Genomic DNA, 22,908 nt, shown 5'->3' with positions numbered 1-22,908 from the left:
CAATGAGCAACGCATTGTGCAATTTCGTATTATTTATTTAATGGTCTTGGAACTCTTGCCGCATTCCTGGTACTACCAAGTTCTTATGCTACTGCAGATAGTGGTAAATGGGTGAGTTTCAAAGGAGCTTAATTAAAATGCACTGGCAGGTTTTAATCATTATAGCGCATACTGAGCGAAAGGACGAGCTGAAACAAAAAGACGCGCACAAGCGCTTGTATATGTCCTTTTGTTTTGTGTTCATCCTTTCATCCGGTGAGACAAATGGTAGATACGCCATTTGTCCCGCCAACCTATCTTCAATGGCCCCCTCCTACCCTTCTTTCTTTCTTTTCATTTCTTTGCACTCAAACTTGCTCTCCTGCTGCTCCATTTTTGAGATTGGGGGGAGAGCGAGCAAGGCGCACATAAAAATGCCACTGTGAAATTGAGGCAGTTGCTGCCCTAAAAAATAAGACATGTCCTCTTAGTCAAATGACGACTCCAGCGACATTCCCTAGTCAACAATTTTTCACCTCTTCAAGCCTCCGCCTTTCCCTGTACTTCCGTCTTGTTTAGACTGAAACTGCAATGGCAAGCAAGCATATCGTTCTCCCAGTGCATTTTAAAAAGACTTATTTCTGGGAACAGAAGATCAGTGCACAGACAAGACTGTGTAAACACTTCCCTTACAATAGCATTTACAGAAACCCAGCATGACATAATTGAGGCGTTCATATCATTTTCTGTGCCACAACACAGTCAAAACTTCAATATTGAAACTGCATGAAGTTATTCTCGCAGGCTGTACAAAAGGCACATGAAGCTGTTCCCACTTGCTGGCTATCTATGCACTGCAACTTGAACCTAATGTTCATGCCAGCTCTAGAAAGGCACAAGTGCCAGTCTGAATGAACACATGCCCTCACATAAACTATAAGAATCCTAGTAAAACAAAAGGATGAAATACCATTCCACTTGCCAGTGTTGATGCTGTTGTCATGGGTGTACTGGTAGCTAGGACTGAAGATGGCCCAGAGGTGGTGGTTAAAGGCCTAGATGTAGAAGTCGATAGTCCTGCTTCAGGGCTGGACATGACTGCTGAAGTTTCTGAATAGAGATTGTTGGGACAGAAGCCCACACCATTGGAGGTAGGCACATCTTTCTTTTCTGCAATATATTGACGCAGCTTAAGGATTTCACCAGACAGCCTACTATGTGGCAAGTTCTGAGAGGCTTCATGTATTTCTCCATCTGATGTAAGCTTGTGGCCAGCTATGTGCTCCTGCGGTGTCACCATATCAGCCAGCTCAAAATTTCCTTCCAGTGCAGTACCAGACAAGGCAATGTTTCCAGAAGCCGTTTTCTCTTTTGGGGGGCCACAAGATACATCTACAGTGAACATATTCTCTTCTGAGCTGACAGTACCACGAAATGGGGAGCCAAGCAGAGCAGGTTCGCTCCGATTTGGCTGTGTCACACCGAATTCAAACACATGGCTTCTTGATGCACTGTGCGCCATGTTTACAGTGCCCCCTGGTGAGCTCGAAACAGAAACAGTCAACTTTGATGCTGCAGGTGGCTCTGTAAATCCAAGTTCCTGAGAGATGGTAGGAAACACAGACAAAGAGCTCACTGAAAAGCTGGAAGTTGGTTCTCCCTTCACAGTAGCCAATGCAGCAAATGAGCCAACTTCCTGTGAGTCCTCCGAAGTTTCCTCCACGTGCTGGGGACTAACAGACAAGCATCCACCAGATTTAGTCAATTGGCATGACATTTCTTTTACATTTAGGCCTCCGCAAATTGCATATGTAACAGATGAATCCTTTCCAGATGGTATTTCAACATGGACAGCGGCAACAGCACTTAACTGTTTTCTATTTGGCAGAGTGACACCAAATACGAACAGCTGTTCTTCTGGATCTGGGTGTTTACTGGACAGCTTGCTGACATGATCATCACCATCGCATGAAACCGAAGCTGGGTCACTATTATCTGGTACTGCTTTTTTTGTACCATTCCTCCCATTATTTTCACTAGAGGGGAAAGACAAGGAGGCCATAACTGGGGGCGGCTGACGTGTTGCTGTGTCTGAGCCAGTTGACGCCTTTGTTCTTGAAAGCTTATGTCCTGGATGTGTACTGGAAAGCTTGCTCACATAACCACCATCATCACATGAAACGGAAGCTGGTTCACTATCATCTGGTATTGCTTTTACACTACAATTCCACCCATTATTTTCACCAAAGGAGAACGACAAGGCACCCGTAACTGGGGTTGGCTGAGATGTTGCTGTGTCTGAGTCAGTTGATGCTTTTTCTCTTGAAAGCTTATGCTCTGGATCTGTACCGGAAAGCTTGCTGACATAAACATCCTTATCACATGAAACCGAAGTTGGTTCACTATCATCTGGTATTGCTTTTACAGTACAATTCCACCCATTATTTTCACCAAAGGAGAAAGACAGGGCACCCGTAACTGGGGTTGGCTGAGATGTTACTGTGTCTGAGTCAGCTGATGCTTTTCCTCTTGGAAGCTCATGCCCTGGGTGTGTACTGGAAAGATTGCTGGCATCATCATCATTGCTGGATGAAATCGAAGTCGAGCCATCTGTAGTTGGTATTACTTCTTCTTCACCATTCTTCTCAATTGAGGACAAAGATGAGGAGTCTGTCACAGGGCTGGTCAGTGGCGCCTTACATGCTGCTGTGTTTAGGCCTGTGAACACTTTTTCTCTTGGAACTTCTCGCTCTGGCTGAGTACTGGAAAGCTTGCCAACATCATCATTGCTGGATGCAATCGAAGTCGGCCCATTTACAGTTGATATTGGTTCTTCCTTACCATTCTTCTCAATTGAGCACAAAGGTGAGGAGTCTGTCACAGCGCTGGGCAGTGGTGGAAGACATGCTGCTGTGTTTGGGCCAGTCAAAACTTTTTCTCTAGAAACTTCTCGCTCTGGCTGCATACTGGAAAGCTTGTCACCATTATCATTGCTAGATGAAATCGAAGTCGGGCCTTCTACAGCTGATACTGCTTCTTCCTTACCATACTTCTCAATTGAGGACAAAGGTGAGGAATCTGTCACAAGGCTGGTCAGTGGTGGCTTGCATGCTGCTGTGTCTAGGCCAGTCAACACTTTTTCTCTTGGAAATTCTCGCTCTGGCTCCGTACTGGAAAGCTTGCCAACATCATCATTGCTGGATGAAATTGAAGTCGGGTCATTTACAGCTGATATTGCTTCTTCCTTACCATTCTTCTCAATTGAGGACAAAGGTGAGGAGTCTGTGACTGGGCTGTTCAGTGGTGGCTGACATGCTGCTATGTCTGGGCCAGTTAATGCTTTTCCTTTTGGAATCTCTTGCTCCAGATTCACACAGGAAAGTTTGCAAGCATAATCATCATTGCGGAAAGAAATGGAACACAGGCCATCTGCAGCTCGTACCACTTCTTTCATACCATTCTTCTCATATGAGGAGAACGGCAAAGAACCTGCAACTTGGAATGACTGGCATGATGCCGTGTCTGTGCCAGTTGACACCTTTTGTCTAGGAAGGTGTGGCTGTGGGTATGCACCGGAAAGCATGCTGGATGATACTGAAGTCAAGGCGTTATTAGTTGGTATTGCTTCTGTACCATTCTTCTCACTGGAGGACAAAGGTGAGGAGCCTTCAGATGAGCTGGGCAATGGTGGCTGACACGTTGCTGTCTCCAAGCCAGCTGATGCTTTCAGGCTCATTTTAGGGGTGCTGAAGCTTGATGTTGGTACTGGCAACTCAGCAATTTCTGATGTAGTAGACACATCTACAGATGAACCAAATGACACTGCTGGTGTTGCTGTGGACACTGTTTTGGATCCAAACAAAGCTGCTGAAGACTGTGACGATGCCATAACAGTTGATGCACTAGATGAAGATAATGGCAGGTCTTCTGTAGATGTCCCCTTGGTGTCTGTAGTGGATCTAACAGAAGATGCCAGCCCCTTTTTAGGAGAACTGAAGCTCGATGTTGGTAATGGCAACTCAGTAACTTCTGATGCAGTAGACACAGTTACTGCTGAACCAAATGATACTGCTGGTGTTGCTGTAGACACTGTTTTGGATCCAAGCAAGAAGGGTGCTGAAGACCCCGAAGTTGCCATAACAGTTGATGCACTAGATGAAGGTAATGGCAGGTCTTCTGTAGATTTCCCCTTGGTGTCTGTAGTTGATGTAACAGAAGATGCCAGTCCCATTTTAGGTGTGCTGAAGCTTGATGCTGTTGACAAATCAAAAACTACTGAAGCAGTGGAGACAGCTACTGCGGATCTAAATGGTACTGCTGGTGTTGCTGTGGACACACCTTTGGATCCAAACAAGTAAGATGCTGAAGGCAATGATGTTGCCATAGCAGTTTCTGCACTAGATGAACGTAATGGCAAGTCTTCAGTAGATGTCTTCTTGGTGTCTCTTGTGGGTCTAACAGAAGATGCGAGCCCCATTTCAAGGTTGTTGAAGCTTTGTGTTGGTACTGGCAACTCAGTAACTTCTGATGCAGTAGACACAGGTAGAGCTGAACCAAATGACACTGCTGGTGTTGCTGTGGACACTGTTTCGGATCCAAACAAAGTTGCTGAAGACTGTGACGTTGCCATAGCAGTTGCTGCACTAGATGAAGGTAATGGCAGGTCTTCTGTAAATGTCCCCTTGGTGTGTGTAGAAGATCTAACAGAAGATGCCAGCCCCATTTTTGAAGTGCTGAAGCTTGATGTTGGTACTGGCAACTCGGTAACTTCTGATGCAGTAGTCACAGCTCCTGCTGATCTAAATGGTACTGCTGGTGTTGCTGTGGACACACTTTTGGATCCAAACAAGTAAGGTGCTGAAGGCAATGATGTTGCCATAGCAGTTTCTGCACTAGATGAACGTAATGGCAAGTCTTCAGTAGATGTCTTCTTGGTGTCTCTTGTGGGTTTAACAGCAGATGCGAGCCCCATTTCAATGTTGTTGAAGCTTTGTGTTGGTACTGGCAACTCGGTAACTTCTGATGCAGTAGTCACAGCTACTGCGGAACCAAATGACACTGCTGTTGTTCCTGTAAACACTGTTTTGGATCCAAGCATGAAGGGTGCTGAAGGCCACGACGTCGCCATAACAGTTGATGCACTAGATGAAGGTAATGGCATGTCTTCTGTAGATGTCGCTTTGGTGTCTGTAGTGGGTCTAACAGAAGGTGCCAGTCCCATTTCAGGGGCACTGAAGCTTGATGTTGCTGTTGGCAAATCAGAAACTACTGAAGCAGTGGAGACAGCTACTGCTGATACAAATGGTACTGCTGGTGTTGTTGTGGACACTCTTTTTGATCCAAACAAGTAGGGCACTGAAGGCAATGATGTTGCCATAACAGTTGCTGCACTAGATGAAGATAATAGCAAGTCTTCTGTAGATGTCCCCTTGGTGTCTCTTGTGGGTCTAACAGAAGATGCGAGCCCCATTTCAGGGTTGTTGAAGCTTCGTGTTGGTACTGGCAACTCAGTAACTTCCGATGCAGTAGAAACAGCTTGAGCTGAAACAAATGACACTGCTGGTGTTGCTGTGGACACTGTTTTGGATCCAAGCAAGAAGGGTTCTGAAGACCACGATGTTGCCATAACAGTTGATGCACTAGATGAAGGTAATGGCAGGTCGTCTTTAGACGTCCCCTTGGTGTCTGTAGTGGATCTAACAGAAGATGCCAGCCCCTTTTTAGAAGAACTGAAGCTCGATGTTGGTAATGGCAACTCAGTAACTTCTGATGCAGTAGACACAGTTACTGCTGAACCAAATGACACTGCTGGTGTTGCTGTAGACACTGTTTTGGATCCAAGGAAGAAGGGTTCTGAAGACCACGATGTTGCCATAACAGTTGATGCACTAGATGAAGGTAATGGCAGGTCTTCTGTAGATGTCCTCTTGGTGTCTGTAGTTGATGTAACAGAAGGTGCCAGTCCCAGTTTAGGGGTGCTGAAGCTTGATGCTGTTGGCAAATCAGAAACTACTGAAGCAGTGGAGACAGCTAGTGCTGATCCAAATGGTACTGCTGGTGTTGCTGTGGACACACTTTTGGATCCAAACAAGTAAGGTGCTGAAGGCAATGATGTTGCCATAGCAGTTACTGCACTAGATGAACGTAATGTCAAGTGTTCTGTAGATGTCCCCTTGGTGTCTCTTGTGGGTCTAACAGAAGATGCGAGCCCCATTTCAATGTTGTTGAAGCTTTGTTGTGGTACTGGCAACTCAGTAACTTCTGATGCAGTAGTCACAGCTACTGCGGAACCAAGTGATATTGCTGGTGTTGCTGTAGACACTCTTTTGGATCCAAGCATGAAGGGTGCTGAAGGCCACGATGTTGCCATAACAGTTGCTGCACTAGATGAAGATAATAGCAAGTCTGTCCCCTTGGTGTCTCTTGTGGGTCTAAGAGAAGATGCGAGCCCCATTTCAAGGTTGTTGAAGATTTGTGTTGGTACTGGCAACTCAGTAACCTCCGATGCAGTAGACACAGCGACAGCTGAACTAAATGACACTGCTGGTGTTGCTGTGGGCACTGTCTTTGATCCAAACAATGTTGCTGAAGACTGTGACGTTGCCATACCAGTTGCTGCACTAGATGATGGTGGCAAGTCTACTGTAGATGTCCCCTTGGTGTCGGTCGTGGGTCGAGCAGAAGATCCTAGACCTATTTCAGCGGTGCTGAAGCTAGATGCTGGTTTTTGCAACTCAGTAAGTTCTGATGCAATAGACACAGCTACAGCTGAACCAAATGACACTGCTGGTTTTGCTGTGGACACTGTTTTGGATCCAAACAAGAAGGGTGTTGAAGACCATGATGTTGCTGTAACAGATGATGCACTAGATGAAGGTAATGGCATGTCTTTTGTAGACGTCCCCTTGATGTCTCTTGTGGGTCTAACAGAAGATGCGAGCCCCATTTCAAGATTGTTGAAGCTTTGTGTTGGTACTGGCAACTCGGTAACTTCTGATGCAGTAGACACAGCTACAGCTGAACCAAATGACACTGCTGGTGTTGCTGTGGACACTGTTTTGCACCCAAACAAAGTTGCTGAAGACTCTGACGTTGCCATAGCAGTTGCTGCACTAGACGATGGTAATGGCAGTGTTGCAGTGTACACTGTTTTGGATCCAAAGAAGGATTCCGATGGCAATGTGTGCTTGTTAAGTGTCCCCTTAGTGTTTGTTGTGGGTCTAAAGATGGAAGGTGACAGCACCGTTCTGGGGGTGATGCATGTTGATGCTGGTATTCGCAACTCAGGAAATTCAGTTGTTGATGCAGCGGACGCAGCCACTGGTGAACCAAATGATAGTGATGCTGTTGCTGTGGTAACTGTTTTGAATCCATACAATGAGGTGGCCTCAGCATTTGATGCACTAGATGCATATAATGACAAGTCTAATGTAGACATTGCGTTGGTGTCCGTTGTGGGTCTAAAAACAGAAGGTGCCAACACCATTTTGGAGGAGCTGATGCTTAATATTGGTATTGGCAACTCGGTAACATTAGTTACTGATGCAGTAGACACAGCCAATGCTGAGCCAAATGATAGTGTTGATGTTGCTGTAGTGGCTACTTTGGATCCAAACAAAGAGGCTGTTTGCAATGACGAGGAAGTTGCCATGAACGTTTCAGCACTGCATGTAACTAATTGAAAGTTTAATGACTGAGTAGGCGCCTTGGCATTTGTTGTGGGTCCAGAGACTGAGGATGCCAGAGAGATTTCGGTACCACTAAACCTTGATGCTGACATTGGCAACTCAGTGACTGCAGCTACAGATGTCCTGGATGCAAGCATTGGCAACCCGAATTGTGCTGTAGTTGCAGTTGTGGTTGCTGTGGACTCGAGAAAAGAGGGCAACAGCACAGTTCTTGTTGTACTGAAGCATGATGCAGAGGCTGAAAGCACAGCAGACATGTTGCTCACTGCACAAGTAGTCAATGTGCTCACAGGTGAGGTAGTGCTGTTATCTGCACCCTTGCTGTTTGGGGTTGTTTGCCAAGAAACAGAGTGGCGATGTGGAGGACACACTGAATTTGGTAGCACCACTGTAGGAATCGCTGAGAGCTGTGGCTCTGTATGGTGCCTAGCAGACGCTTGGACCACATCCCCACTTGCCAAGTGAAACGGTCCACTGCTGGCAGAAAGTGTCGACGAAGGCAGATGGTTGATGTCTAATGACATTGCATGCGCGGACTGGAAAGAAAAAGAAAAGAGGGAATACTTTATAACCCAGTACCATAAGAACTAAACTGTTGTGAGCTTCTCACTTAAACAGCAAGACAGATATACAGAATAATACTACGAGGTTTGTTGAAAAGTACAGGACACAAATGTTGAAAGGAAAAAACATTACATGCATTAAACTTGCATTCAACTTTGGTTCAAAGATTGTGTGACCATGCTGCATCAAGAAAAATGAAAAGTTACCAATAATCTCTGGTTCCTTCTTTCTGTTACTGTGTCAACAGCAGTGGACAGTGCCTGTTCTTCTGGAGCAGAGGTTAATGCTGCTGGTGTTTCCTGGGCTGCTGGCTGAGGTGCACAACCAGCCTGGCAGGATGCAGCCGCTTTACTTGCAGTAGTGAAAGCAGTGGTGAGAAGAGATGGAGGCACAGCCTGTGAGAAACCATCCCCCCCTCCCCATGCAGGCACGGCACTGGTGGTACCAGCCAGTGCATGAAACTCAAATGTGCGAGGAGCATGCGATGCCATAGCTGGCGCTGCTGCAGCATCAGGATGTATGGACACTGCTGGCATTGATGGTTTGTTGTACTCTGGTACAGGGGTTGGTGCTGGGGCTGGTACAGGGGCTGGTGCAGGGGATGGTGCAGGGGCTGGTGCAAGGGCTGGTGCGGGGGATGGTGCAGGGACTGGTACAAAGGCTGATGCAGGGGCTGGTGCAGAGGCTGGTGCAGGGCCTGGTGCAAAGGCTGATGCAGGGGTTGATGCAAAGGCTGATGCAGGGGTTGATGCAGGGGCTGGTGCAGGGGCTGGTGCAGGGGCTGGTGCAGGAGCTGGAGCTTGTGGTTCTGCCCTGTGACTAAAGGCCAACATTTGGCCCACATCACCAGTTGCAAAGTGAGATGGAGCACTGCTGGCAAACAAGGTAGATGGAGGCTGGTGGCTAACATAATGTGCAACCTGAGGCAAGGAAGAGAAAGACGGAAAAGAAGTTTTAAACTGTACTTTGCTTCACATGTGCATGCCACGAGTGCATACCAGGACCATCTCAAAATTAGTCTGTCTTGACAGTACGCAGACTGAAGATGTATCACTCAGGAATACTGCTCACAACATCGCAGAAGCATGCACTATCAGCATGCACGATTGAAAATACAAGAAATTCCAAAAACTGTTTCAATGTGTGGTTCTGTTTTCAAGTTCACCTGCATTTGCAGCAGTGGCTTAACTAAATCTCCAAGCATACATTTGGTACTACTCCATGTTTAGAGGCCAGCTACAGAACAATTCTACATCTGACTTCTATGTATAATTATGCCTAACAGGCAATTCTAATCACTTACTCTTTGTTCGTGTTTATTTTTATGTTGATAGTATAATTAAAACAAGCCTTGCATCTATACAGGACGTCACTCAGTTGTGCAGAATAGTATCAAACAAGAATAGCTCCATGGCAAGGTGTTTGGCTATGAAAACACATTTCAAATTGATAAGTTTTTTTGTAGCTGCAGGCTATTTCTAAGAATTAGGTGCACAACAACTGCACCCTATATTCCAAAAGTCCACAAAACCAAACCTTCTTCCCCACTTCCATGCCAATATAATTAAACGAGAGCACTTTTTCAACGAATTCCAACCACCTCGAGTTATATATGGCCAAAGTAGCACAAGTGAGTGTTCTCACCTGTCCCGGCAAGCCAGGAAAGCTTTGAATTGGCACATTTGTTATGGCTGTGGTGCCACGTGATGAAAAGAATGGCTGCGATGGAAAATTGTACGACAGAGGCTGACCCCACTGTGGAAATGCAAGTGGATAGCCAAAGTAAGGCATGGGGTAGCTTCCATATGCAGGGCTTTGCATGCATGGGACAGAGAGTGGTGTTGAAGCATGGCGCGGGCCTCTTGCAGTTCGTGGTGTTGCTCTGTCAGAAGCTGGTGCCCCACGGTGAGAGTAGTCACGATCTGAGCCACGGCCAGTGGATGGCTCAGAGCCTTCATTCTGGCGCTGCGAGCAGGATGCAGCGTCTGCTGCTGGCACAGTCCTTGCAGCCACCTCATCAACTTTTTTCTGTGAAAAGAAACCAGTGAAGCGTGCATACTGTTCACATCATACCTTAATAAAGGGTAACAAAGGCTGAAGAATCGTGAGAAAATGGAATTCTTTTCTATGAATTGCATTCATTGTTAGGCCTTACTGCTTACAGTCTAGTTATTCAGTACTTATTACCAACTAAATCATCACATATTTATTTAGGATTACCTATAGGCATGTGAACAGGGGAGACAGGAGGGGATAGGCACCCCTTCCAATTCCTTGTCCTTGCACTGCATGTTGACCTTAGGGGCCTTAGTGGCGGGGGGCCGGGGCTGAGAAGGCACTTGACACCACCTAATGGATATTAACTACGCAATGAGTTCTTTTAGTACTCTAGCAGTGGAAAAGGTACTAAAAGATTGCACAATTTCATGCAATCGCTACTTCTGCACATTTGATCAGCCTTTGCCATTTTGGGCTTGTTTTTGTAGTGAATTCCCATTGATAAATAAAGCTTTTCGAAAAATATTGGCTGATAAACAGCGTTTCCAAGAAATGTTCCCATTTGTACTATGTTCTCATTCTCTGATTAACCCCTATTTTGATATGGGCGCACTGGTGTCTCTTATACCCGGTTGTCTGTTACATCAGTGCCTCTTATACAGGGGTTCAACTGTATAATATCTGAAATGAAGCATTACCAGCTCGTCAAGGTTTAGCTTTATTGCATTTTACAGCACTGAAATGGCACGTGAGGCACTTTGAATGTGGTGAATATGCGTAACAATACACAATATAAAAGTTGTTGTGCTGTGTTAAGAGACCAAGCACACATCCATTAAGTTCTTTTCACAATGCAGGAGTCTAAAACGTGATCATTGGATGTACTACCATATTCATCATTAGATGTACTACCATATTATTCAAGCATTTCTGTATCCGCTCATATTCAGAAGCTTAACTGGCAATCGAAGGGTTCACAGCAATTGGTTTTAGCATCTAATGCTTGCGGGATGTAAGCTCGAATCTAGTAGTGCTAGGCGCAACGCACTCATGGATCTCAGAGTATGCCAGTGCGAGCTGCACAGCACATGAATTTTTATTTTGCAACCTTGTAATGCATAAAATCTGGCAAAGTGATGCGCGAGATGTCAAATATCCTGTTGGGAGCTTTAGGTTTCCATATTGAAGCATCAACTTTTGGTTTGTCAGCACAATTTTTGACGTATCAAATGAAATGTGCTTAATGGGACTGGCAAGCAATTTTTATGGAACATGTTTTCTTCAGTGCAATGAAACGTCTACCGGTCGGAGAGACTCCTATCATAGTATGGTAACGCGAAAAACGCTGTGAAACGCTTTTTACTCAGAATTTCTTTATCTGCAACACCGATGAAGTTGTACTTGCATACATGCTGCAATATGACAGCGATTATGCCCCACATGCCCCCACAGTTCGACACAGGCTTTTGTTTACACTAGTGTAAACTCCTTTTAACCTGTGATAAGCATGGAATAAAGTGGGTATGCCTGATAAAAGCATACTCTATTTCTAAGCACAAATTATGGCCTGCCTAAACAACAGCAGACTACACACAGCAATGCGAATGGCTCCTTCACGGACGAATCAGTTTTCGTGACTTTCAAACGCAATTTAAAGATAGAAATTCTTTTAAAGTTGTGAGAAGAATGTTAGACTCTGTCACTATAATCGACGGACTTTCGAATTTCATCAGGATCTCATCACACGTTCAGGCCAGTTGTCAGCCCCTTTAAGAAAACAGTTGCAGTTCTTTTTCATTTGTAATAAATAGTAACAGCATGTTTTCTTTGTTTTTTTTTTTAAGTGCGAAGCACTTTCGGGGCTCGGACTGTCATATGCTGCCATATGCTGTCACATATGCTGTCGTAGCTTGGCGTAACACAGGCAAAACCACGTAGCATATTGAGTGCACGCTCACACCAAGGAGAAGTCTCCTTCCTTTTGTGAGCGCCTTGATGATGATAAGTGCGGAGCACTTTAGGGGCCCAGGCTGTCGTATGCTGATGTATGCTGTCGTTGCTTGGCGTAACGCAGGCAAAACCACGTATAAAAACCGAAAAAAAGAGGAAGCAAGCGAGAAGTAGAAAGTGAGAGAAAGAAAGGAAAAAAAAAATAGGAAGAAAAATAGAAAGAGCAAGAAAGAGAAAGCAATAGATAAAGGGAGAGGAAGAAATAAATAGAAATAAAAGAGAAAAAAGACAGAAAAAAACAGAAAAAGAGAGGAGGAAAGAAAGAGAAAACTGAAGAGAAACAAAGAAGGCTGCCCAGCTCCGCACTTCCTTCAGGCTTGGCACCCCTAGTGCAAAGCTACCTTAATTTCTTTTCTTATCACAGCGTCTAGATGAAGACCTATTACCAGTTACCAGAAAAGACAAACCCGGACATCACACAGTGCACTTTTGATCACATATCTGAGCCCAATCAGGTTTGAGCTTTATCTATCGTGATTAGCAAGCTATAGAAAACAGCTGAACACAGTCAAGAAAGCCAATACCAATTGGATTTGATCGCAATCAGAGGTGTTAACAGCAAAAAATATCTTGAACTGCACTATACTTTATAAAAAACATTTTGAGGAGAGAAGTAAGGACAACTTTCTACATTCCAATACTGGAATGCGAATTATGAGATTCAAAAATAGAGGCCAACCATGATGTGCTCCACAACAGTCTTTTGTTGCTTGACTTCAGCCAGGACAGTCCTGTGAGTGTCAAGTTGATCTTTGATCATGCTTTGACTGGCCTCCTGCATCTGGTGAAGCTGGCTCACTGCCAGCTCCTGGTGCAGTGATACAGAGCGCAGCTGCAGCTCCAAAATTTGTCGGGCAAAGGCAGGTGCTTCCACAGTGGCATCTACATTTTGCTGATGTGGCAGCGCCTCAGGGGTCGCCTGCAGTGGATGGGCAAGATAAATTACTAAATTGGTTAAGCAGGCCACTTTGCTGCATGAATCTAAAGTTCACATAAATCTAAGGATGGCCTATTGGTAACAACACAAAGCTGACTGTAGTGCACTGCAGCTATAAAAGCAGGTTCAGCCTAAACCTCGCACCTTATTCTAAGGCGCAAAGCCCTGAAACTTACTTCACTGGGTAGCACTGGTCAGGGCATCAAGGAGTTCACAACAATTAAAGGATGATCAGATTGTACAAGCAGTTTTACAGCACTCAAAAAGTGCTTTTGCTCAGGCCATTTTTACTAACAACATATTTTTAGGCTTCTACAGCAGAGCGCAAAGGTGTGTAATAGGTGTAACTTTTTTTTTGTCAGTACTGAGATTTCAGAGTCAACTTCTGCATTTTACGTGCAGCTGTGACACATCAGGCAAGACAGTCAGTTCAGAAAAACATGATCAACAACGGGCAAACAAAAGAAGTTGGCAATTTGGCACATTTGGCATAGCTATACTGCCCTCCTGAATCAAGCATTGGACAATTGTAAAGCAATCAGTCTTGTGGCTAAGGTGCATCTTACTTTTTCTGACAAAGTGCTCATTACTCATTGTACCCAAGATGCATACCTCTGAAATAGAAAGCTTCTTTGGTGGTGTGCATCTTGGATAGAAGCTTCTATCTGGCTTGGGGGTGCTGCTCCGAGGCCAACGTGAAGAACTAATGTTAGAGTGGGCCGACCGAGGTGGGAAATCATCCTGTCCGCCGCTTGATAGTTCACCATCGCTGTCGTCAGAGCAGCCACCTGCAAAATTACACATAATCATCATTATTGTCAGCCTATTTATGTCCACAGCCATTACATAATTCAAGGTGAAAAACCAGCGAAAGACACAATGTAAGCAAGAAGATGATAGGACAAGACTCATACAAACAAGCAAATTTAAACACCATTTTAATTTCATAATCATTCCATTGTTTCCTTACTTGTGTGTGTGTTGTGTTCAGAGCTGTAAGTTCACCTTCAATCGAGATAGTTAACATCACAGATTGTGGCATGCTTGACAGAACAATATAGCACAATATTGTAATCATTATCACTGTGCTATGTCACACCACTGTCACACCAGCTCATTGGTCAACTCTATGATGTTTGTGAGGATGTACTGAGCGCATTATTCTAAAAATCTATCCAAACTATCCAAAATATCTACCAATGCAATTATTTAGTGGTGCCCTATATGTGTTGGAAAAAAAAAGATAATACTTGCATTCCATGGGCAAACTTTAGGTACAAGAGCAGTAGTACTAATAAACATGGCAGCCATAATAATAAGCTCTATCAATGGCTAAGCTGAATGCTGTGAATGATGCCCGTTATGTTTGGTCATCACACCATACATTAAACAATAACAGGCTGCTACTGCAAAAGTTTCCGAAGTAGCCGCAAGAATTGCAACTAATCCCATACTGTAAACTGCCTTGCCCACAAACAACACAGCATGATGATTGAAAAAGCAAGAGGAGAACCATAATAAAGCTGTAAAAAACATAGTGTCAGCGAATAGGCAGATGCAGTACATATAAAAATGTCACACAGTCCACTATGCATTCGCCTAAGACGACTTGAAGACAAAAGCCCATTTCTTTTTCTTCTCAGTTGATCGTGTTGATCCTCCCCCCCTGAAAGCTTTGTGCCCCTAATTTGGTTTTGCACTGCGTCCTGGATCGATGGCATTCTAAGCTTTCTACACCTCACATGGTTTAGCACTGCCTCTGAAATCCGCCCACCTTTGACCAAGCGACGATGACATGTGATGACATAACAAACTGTGGCGATCTGTGGTGTCATGATGAGGGCATGTTACTTTTCATGTTACATCATGTTATGTAAGGCTTAAATTTTGGTACGCTGTTGGCACACAAACATGCACTTGAGTATCATGTGACTTTTGACCAACTTTCATTACTTAGCTGTTATTTTGCATCATTCATGTTGACACCGCCGCCAAACAAAGTCTCGCGATGTACTGTCAGGTCTTGCCAAATTTCAAAAATTTGACTCTGTGAGACATAAAAGGCTTTCGCCTTCATGAAGTTTTACGACGAAGTAGCAACTCCAGCATTTTTATGACTGGCAGATGCATCAATGGGAACAAATTAAATAAATGTAACAGAAGTATTTGCCCTCTGTGTTTGCTAGTGAATTTAAAATACACATTGCTAAAAAGAAAAATATACCCCTAGCATTTCAGGTCCAACAGAGAGCTTGAGAGAAAAACCAGAAATCAGCAGGAATGTTGCTAAGCTAGCTGGTGCACAGGCATTAGGAAAAGAAAATACAATGAAGAAAAATGCGACAAAGGCAAGCTGAACTGGAACTTTTGCTACTTAAAGGTTTATTTTGCAGGCAAAAAAATATAAATTTAGAAAATGAAACAAGGGGGCCACGACAAGATGAAAAAGTAACATTATTAATTTACCAAAATATCTTAGAGGATTGCATCAATTCCAAAGTCTGTATGGCTCAATATGTCAGACTCATAGAACCTGTATGTCTTCCAAGGTTGTGTTTTTAGACACAACCTAATAATGCAAGGTTATGTCTACAACGTGATTCATTGGGTTGTGTCTAACAAAGAAATCCATTCCCCACCTTTCGCTCTTTCCCAGGTTGTTGTATCTGTGCACACTGTTTTACATTTCTATGATGCAGGTGAAAACAAAAACCAAATAATTGAAACAAGCACTGATAAGCTAATGCAGTCAAAGCTGACTATACTGACCTCGGGCAGATCGAATTATCCTTTATATCGAACTATTTCCGAACATGACAATGCTACAACGTCAACGCATAGGGGAATCTATGGAAAGTTAGCACTTGTCCTGGCATCATCTCGTCCCTTGTTCGTTTTTTGCACAATGGTTTCTGCAGTACGCCTCAAGAAGTTGGCTTTTTCTCGTGGAAGGGGGCTTTCCTGCATTTAGCAGAGCAAGCAGTGTGATTAGGAGGGTGCTGTGCAGAGCAAGTAGAAACTACTGTTTGCAACCACATGCTTTCTCCGCGTTGTCGCGCCCATCGGCCTGTCATGCACGATTGCCATTAGTTTCTCTAGCGACTTTCCACTCTCTTCTTTAATGTGAGGGCTGCCGTGAAATGGAAGAACCTGCTGTTCTCCACCAAGTTTGTGATAATCAACACAGTTGAATGTGGAAAAAAGAAATTTGATGTCCCCTTTGCATACAATGTCACAAGAAGGCAGACTAAAGGCTTCCGGCGCCTGACAAAAATGCACAGCTGTGTATCAACATGCTGAGGTGCCGTTTACATCACCACCATATTTTTTGCACATAACCCACCCCTGCACGTAAACCACACCCCCACCTACAAACCGCAGGAAAAGAAAAAATCCTCGCTAAGTGCCGTGAAACTGCCAACTTTGCATTATCACGAAGCAGTGCCATGAAGCCAACTTGTGTACTGAAATTTACATCGAAAATGTGGTAAATACTTTAAAAGTTTTGTATCGAATTTTACAATATGCCGAACTAATTCCCAATTTCTGGCGAATCCGATATATGCAGGTTTGACTGTACTACTCACTGGTGAAACTGGTGTGGTTCATGCGCTCCTGTAGGTTGTCCAAAAGCGCAGACACCGTGGAAGCCAAGGTCCAGTCAGATTCGTGGCAGCTACGCTCCAGGGCAAGCTGCAGTGCTGCCCGTTCCTTCTGCAGCAAGGCGTACTGTGCACCTCGTCGGGGAGACTCGCACTCAGCCATCTTCTCCATCACCTATCATCACCACACCATTAAATTAAATTCTGGAATTTTATGTTCCAAAACTATAATATGATTATGGGGCGTGGCAGATCAGCTAATTCTGCATTAATTCTGACCATTGGGGTTCTGTAATGTCTCATGCCGCGGACAAGCTGCACTCGTCCATGCATTTCCAGTAAAAATGGCCAAGGATGAGCCTGTCTTGTCCAGAGTACTTTTCCTTTTACTGCACTGAAAGGGAAGAGCTGGCTGCATTTCAGCATTTTGCCATGTTTCTCCATGCTAGAACCCTCTGAGTAACAAATATTACTGAGCGGCAAAGGAGAGAGTTCACTTGCTCAGGGGAATTGAGATATATTGATAAGAGAAGTCCAGGATAAAAAAAGTAATTAGGGATAACAAAGTAGCAAGGAAGCGGTAAATAAGCACCTATATATCCTTGCACTTTTGCCTCCTGTCCCCATTTAAATAAGGTCACCATGGCTAAAAATCGAAACCATGCATGCACCTGAGCTTAGCAGCACAATTCCGCAGCCACCACGGCATCAGCACACCATCTAAGTAACTCCATGCATATGGCACACACTTTCATCATTCATGCTAATGCCATTGCTTGTCTTTTTTTTTCACCTGTATGCACACGTTTTGTTTACATTTTTTGTTTACATCTTTTGTTTCATCCTCGTAAGCAAACTTAATGAATATGGCACGAGAAGACAGCTTGTTTCAAAAGGGCCTTAAGTTATCTGTGTGTGAATGTAGGTGAGAAGAATGGCTGACTGCTTGTGTTCTAACAGCATGCTCAGTCCTTACATCTGACATTTATACAATGAATGCTGAAAAGTTTCAGTGTCACAAATTAAAAGAAACCTGTGAACAACAAGAACGCATGTGCCAAACATATAACAGCAGCAGTCTCAATGATTCTCACATTGCTAGCTTCATAATTACACAACCAAAGAGATTATGCAACATTTCTTTCCAAGATTGTGGTAGTGCAAGTCAACAGACTCAATTTGAAAAGTTTTCTGGATAACTGAAGATGGCCCTTTTTGAAAAAGATTTTTTAAAATAACGATAACTGAGAAAAATGCCTTAACTTGAACACCTATTTGTCGATTTTGTCCCATTATCGAGGACGCAGATAGTATTTACATCAAATGGTGACAAAATGTCTACACAAGTCGGTTGACAAAATTTTAAAACCGTGCCCTGCACAGTTCTAAAGGGAAAAGGTCCTAAATATTGGTAATATCATGAAAAGTTTCACATTTACAATGACTTTTTTACATACCAAGGTGGTAACACTAAGATAACATACCAACATAACACAATCAATGCTACTGACCCAGTCTTAACCTTACTTCCTTTAAGGTCGTAGCCACAACACTGTCTTTTTAGAAGCTAACTGAAATGTTGATTTGGCCAAACTGCAGGAAGTACTTTTGACCTACCATTCACCTTTTTTTTTCCAAGCATACAAAACTTTTTCTCACAATACTGAGACTGGCTTTGTTGTTCATGGCATTCATGCAGGAAAATAATTTTTCACAGAAGTTTAAGGTGGTCACTGCACAAGCCTCACTGCACCCATCCGAACACAACCTCTTATATTTCCACGGACTCGCTATAACACGTAATAAATTTTAATAGCAACAGATTAAAGATTTCTCTGCAGTGTTCCTGGACAAGAAAGATCACTTCACCATAATTACCATGGAAATAAAATGTTTACAAAACTGACATCTCATATAAGAGATACTGAGACCAAGCTATACCTACAGACAACTTCACATGACAATGAAGGGGAAGCTACTGGCATGGGGAGTATGCGAATTTGTTAAAGCAGATATTGAATCAATACAGCTACTCCTGACAGTTTGGACAGTTTTTCCATCACTTCTTCTTTCTGTCCAATAACAGAATAACAAAGCAAAAAAAAGAAAGTTTTACACTGAGAGATCTTACATTAATGCAAGTGCTGTAGTAGGGAAGACGTGTTTCCTTCACTTAGCTCAAACAAATGCAAATACGTTAATGAAATTTCGCACCTATTCTCAAAAGTGTTGTTTTGTCTGCATAGCTTTCTCTTCGTTGCCGTAAGAAATTTTCTCCGAGTTAAAGGGGCCTGAAGCAATTTTCCAAGTCATTATCACATGACCTCAGTATCAGAGTTTATTGCCTCATGATTCGATTACTGCAAACATTTTTTTAATTCATCAAGTATGAGCGGAGCTACAGGGGTTTGACACTTGGTTGAGGCACTTCCGCTCTTCTTTTGTCCTGACAAGCGCACTGGAAGCTACAGAGGAAGGGATGGCAGAGGATCAAGAAGCTACGTCAGCATGCGTCATGAAACATGTTTCTTCACTTCTGGTGAAATTCCAGTGCACGCTACCATTGCTACTGTGTAATTTTAGCCCGCTATAGACTACTGTGCCAGTACCCCATGGCAAGAAGAGCATCTGACCGAAATGTCCGCAGAAACTAGCAGCAATGTGCTCTCTGACGAAATAAAGCTGGTGCCAACAGCCCAGAAGAAAGTGAAAGCAAGCCTCTGTATGAAGGAGGGCATTTGAAAAAGTCGCAACTTTGCACTCTGCTGGTAAAGCCTCCTTGCTGCCCATAACTACAAGATTTAGCTGAGCTGTTCACAGCAATGTTGGCTTTGTGCAGTATGCATGTGTTTTTTTTACCAAGCATGAGGGATGGTTCAGGACCCCTTGCTGTCTGAAATCTCGGATCAGTTCCACTGAGACCACACACAAAACACTAATAGTTCTGCCAGCGCCTGGTCTGTTCGTAAACTTTTGCAGCCGCTCAGAAAATCCAAAATCAGTGAACTATTTCACGAGGACTACAGGTACAGGTTCACATCACTGCCTACTTACTAGTGCTGTGTAATATGCAGCCTGTGCAGTAGTCAGCCCTGAAAACATCTTGGCTGCCTCATCCAGGCAGCCTGCATTCATGGCACCCACAGCCAGGAACATCTGGGCCTCCTGCTTGATGTGTCTCAGCTCCTGCAGGCTGTTCACAGCACAGTTACCTGGCATGCAGAACAGGCGGCCTGATGGTGTCACTGGACTCAAGGTGATGCGGTGTGTTTCAATCTTGGTGAGCACAGCCTCCCAGTAGTGTGTTGCTTGGTTTTCAAAGGCCTTCACTTCTTCCTCCAGGCCGTCGGCACAACTGAGTGAAGACTGCATGCCACAAACAAAAGAACTGCTTTTCCACCGATCGGGCAGTTCTTTATCCACTTTCAGTAAATACTCATACCATCCTATCTAAGATTTCATCATGATAACTTTATTGCAAATGACAGCTAAAGATATGCATTACACTCCAACGAAAAGAGCTCGGCAAGACGGCAACAGAGAGCAACAAAATGAGAGAGAGAAGAATCAGAGTAGTAACAGCTAATCATTGAGAGAGGAGACTTCAAATGACACAGCTTGACAATTTGGCAAGATTATATTGTTATATTAGTCCAGAGAAAATAGCATACCTGAAACAGCTTGTAACCTTGCATCATTAAAACCATGAAAATTAGTATGCAAATGTTGCCATCCATGCCTTGCAGCTAGTACCTCCACTTCTCAGGACATTCACAAGGTTGCTGCTGCTGCTGCTGTGGAGATGTCAACACACACCTTTTTGGCAAATGTCCTAGCCAAGTGAACAACTAGAGCAAGGTCCATGCCATGATTTCCAATTGCTCGAACAACTTCAAGCCCTCTCCGCATATGCACCTGGGATCAACCCTCTTGATCCTGCACAAAAATAGTCATTGAAACATAAATGTGGCAGCATTGTATGATCAATTACACGTTACAATTAGGTGCCATAACGGAAGCTTGAACCACTTCCAGAGTGAATACCATTATTCCGCTTAATTGCAAAGTGCAGTCTGGCAAGGCATCCCATAATGAAATCAAAATGAAAAAACTAACAGTATGCGAGCCTGAAATGACTTAATTATTTGGCGAATAATTACGAATAATAAAGTACGAATAATTTTTCTAGAAATAAGAAGTTGCCAACACATCAGGTTGTTAAGTATAGGGGTGCAAATATACAAAATTTTATGTAAAAATCAAACAATCCTCGCTATTAAATTCGCATTCCATTGAATATCAGCAATAACAAAGTTGGCATCTCAAAGGAGGAGAAATTGAGGATAAATTGCTTCAACAGATTTTACTTAAGAGCTATTGTTGGTTGCACAGTGGCACCAATTACCCAGTGAATGCATGAGTCAAGCAACTACTGTTTATAATTTCCACTCACCTAATGAGAAAGACACCCACTTATGCTGCTGATTCAAACTCTCAGTAAGCCAGTAAATTATTTGATAAAACAAACATCAAACAAAGGCTCTGAATATTGTGCTCGATAATATAAGCAGTACAGAGCACAATGCAGCTGCAGGTAGATAAATTAGAACAAGTGCACGCTTCTGCCTGAAAGCATGCATAAGCAAGTCTGAAAAATTGAATTTGCAGGAGAATAAGTCTTTACTAAAAGCCACAAAAGCTGGTCAAAGTATTTAGAAGAGACCTTGTGTCCACATTTGTTGAACTCTTTCGTATTTGATATCATCCATGGTAACTGCTTTTTCATTTTTTACATTGTGTGTATATGTCTTGTTTACAGCTTATTTTAACATTTTGTATATCTTATCTTTCTGCATTCAATACTGCTCACCAGGATGCTATTCTCCGATACAGGTTCAAATGGAAGGTTTCACTGTCTTTTGATCAATGTCTTGTGTGGAGCTGGCATCATTTCAAGCTGTCTTAACACATTAACACATTAAGGAAAACAAAAGCAAACCTGCAGATGTCAAACTTTCACATCACACATAAAACTTTTACCTTCGTGTCTGTATCCATTGAGCATGAAGTTTTGTTTGCAGCAATTTCCAGGGCTCTGAATGTGGAGGAGTTTTCTTACATGTTTATTGAATAATGTGAAAAAGCATGTATATTTAACAGAATTTACAGAAACTTCACACTTAGGTTTGTTACAAAATGAAAAAAAAAAAAACATGGATAGTCGATTGAGTATTTGAGTGCCATTTTTATTTATTAATCGTATCCAATCCGATTTAAACATTTTTGTTTTCGGAACATGTCTAATATTTAAACAAGCATAATGCGAGCAAATATAAAGCAAGAGAAAAGCTTTGAAAAGTATAAGAGTGTAATATATGCTATGCTAACAATGGAAACTAACAGTGTGTAATGCAACCACACTTATAGGTTCACAGCGTAAAATGACGGGCTGTCTCCTAATGCAATGCACATCTTCAAGGTAAGAGCTGCGCGTGCAGAGAATGCTGCACAGGCATGTCATGATGTGTGCTCATCCACCACTAAAAATTGCGCTCTTCCTCACGAGGCCATCTCACACAACACTGCTGGACACCTGTGTGCCACTGCTGTGATTCTCTATTGCTGAAGCCAGTTAAGCACACACTGTTTACAGACCTGTCCCTTTCTTAATGTAACAGTTCTTTCTGCCAAGTTTTTCAACAATCTACTTCTAAATACAGATTAAATACGGATATTAGAAGAGGTGAGCATAAGTGTACATGTGGAAGCGGGAGCCTCCAAATTTATGCAAGGCAAATTTCGCCAATCTGACAAAGTCAGCATACATCAAAACATACCACGTTTTAGCTAACACTTATATATCTCCTCTGGCAATGCTACCTTGTATGTAAACCTGGTGATGTGCTGTTTTTTTTTTATTACCGTTATTATAAGAATATATGAGACATGATCACCCTTTTATTATTTTACATTTTCCAGCTAGTTAGCACACCAGGTGGCCATTTGTACACGATATTGCCTGTATTCAAAATTATGCATATGCATCTTTGTTCTTGCAGGGGATCCTAATTCTCACACCCGTCAAATGGACAACTACACAAACTCTCTTTTTACCTTGCTTAGAAATCAG

The 22,908-nt window shown here is 43.2% G+C and overlaps 2 protein-coding genes across 2 annotated transcripts; both read right to left on the bottom strand.

Moving 5' to 3' along the window:
• Window positions 1-2,475: 2,475 nt before the first annotated feature.
• Window positions 2,476-6,100, bottom strand: LOC119385869 (uncharacterized). Its single transcript, XM_049414140.1, has 2 exons — window positions 3,025-6,100; window positions 2,476-2,534 (listed from the first exon to the last, which is right to left on the bottom strand). The coding sequence occupies exons 1-2, from the start codon at window positions 6,098-6,100 to the stop codon at window positions 2,476-2,478; spliced, it is 3,135 nt and encodes a 1,044-aa protein (XP_049270097.1).
• A 3,185-nt stretch (window positions 6,101-9,285) lies between these two features.
• Window positions 9,286-20,680, bottom strand: LOC119385867 (uncharacterized). The gene is made up of 7 exons (XM_049414139.1): window positions 20,595-20,680; window positions 19,833-20,144; window positions 16,764-16,953; window positions 13,789-13,964; window positions 12,919-13,158; window positions 9,876-10,259; window positions 9,286-9,294 (listed from the first exon to the last, which is right to left on the bottom strand). Exons 1-7 carry the CDS (start codon window positions 20,640-20,642, stop codon window positions 9,286-9,288), a joined length of 1,359 nt encoding a protein of 452 aa, XP_049270096.1. The 5' UTR covers window positions 20,643-20,680.
• Between the last annotated feature and the right edge of the window lie 2,228 nt (window positions 20,681-22,908).

The sequence above is a fragment of the Rhipicephalus sanguineus genome, chromosome 3 (assembly GCF_013339695.2).
Source record: "Rhipicephalus sanguineus isolate Rsan-2018 chromosome 3, BIME_Rsan_1.4, whole genome shotgun sequence".
NCBI lineage: Eukaryota > Metazoa > Arthropoda > Arachnida > Ixodida > Ixodidae > Rhipicephalus > Rhipicephalus sanguineus.
The sequence above is the reverse complement of the archived record's forward strand: the minus strand, read 5'-3'. Positions and strand labels throughout refer to the sequence as shown.

Excerpts from the sequence above, each read along its gene's own strand:
- LOC119385867 (XM_049414139.1), bottom strand. The coding sequence starts at position 20,642 with ATGGACCTTGCTCTAGTTGTTCACTTGGCTAGGACATTTGCCAAAAAG. Across the intron at positions 20,145-20,594 it reads CTAGGACATTTGCCAAAAAG|TCTTCACTCAGTTGTGCCGA; the intron begins GTGTGTGTTGAC and ends TGTGGCATGCAG. Across the intron at positions 13,159-13,788 it reads AGAAGCTTTCTATTTCAGAG|GCGACCCCTGAGGCGCTGCC; the intron begins GTATGCATCTTG and ends CATCCACTGCAG.
- LOC119385869 (XM_049414140.1), bottom strand. The coding sequence starts at position 6,100 with ATGGCAACATCATTGCCTTCAGCACCTTACTTGTTTGGATCCAAAAGT. Across the intron at positions 2,535-3,024 it reads GTCCTCAATTGAGAAGTATG|TACACACCCAGGGCATGAGC; the intron begins GTAAGGAAGAAG and ends CAATCTTTCCAG.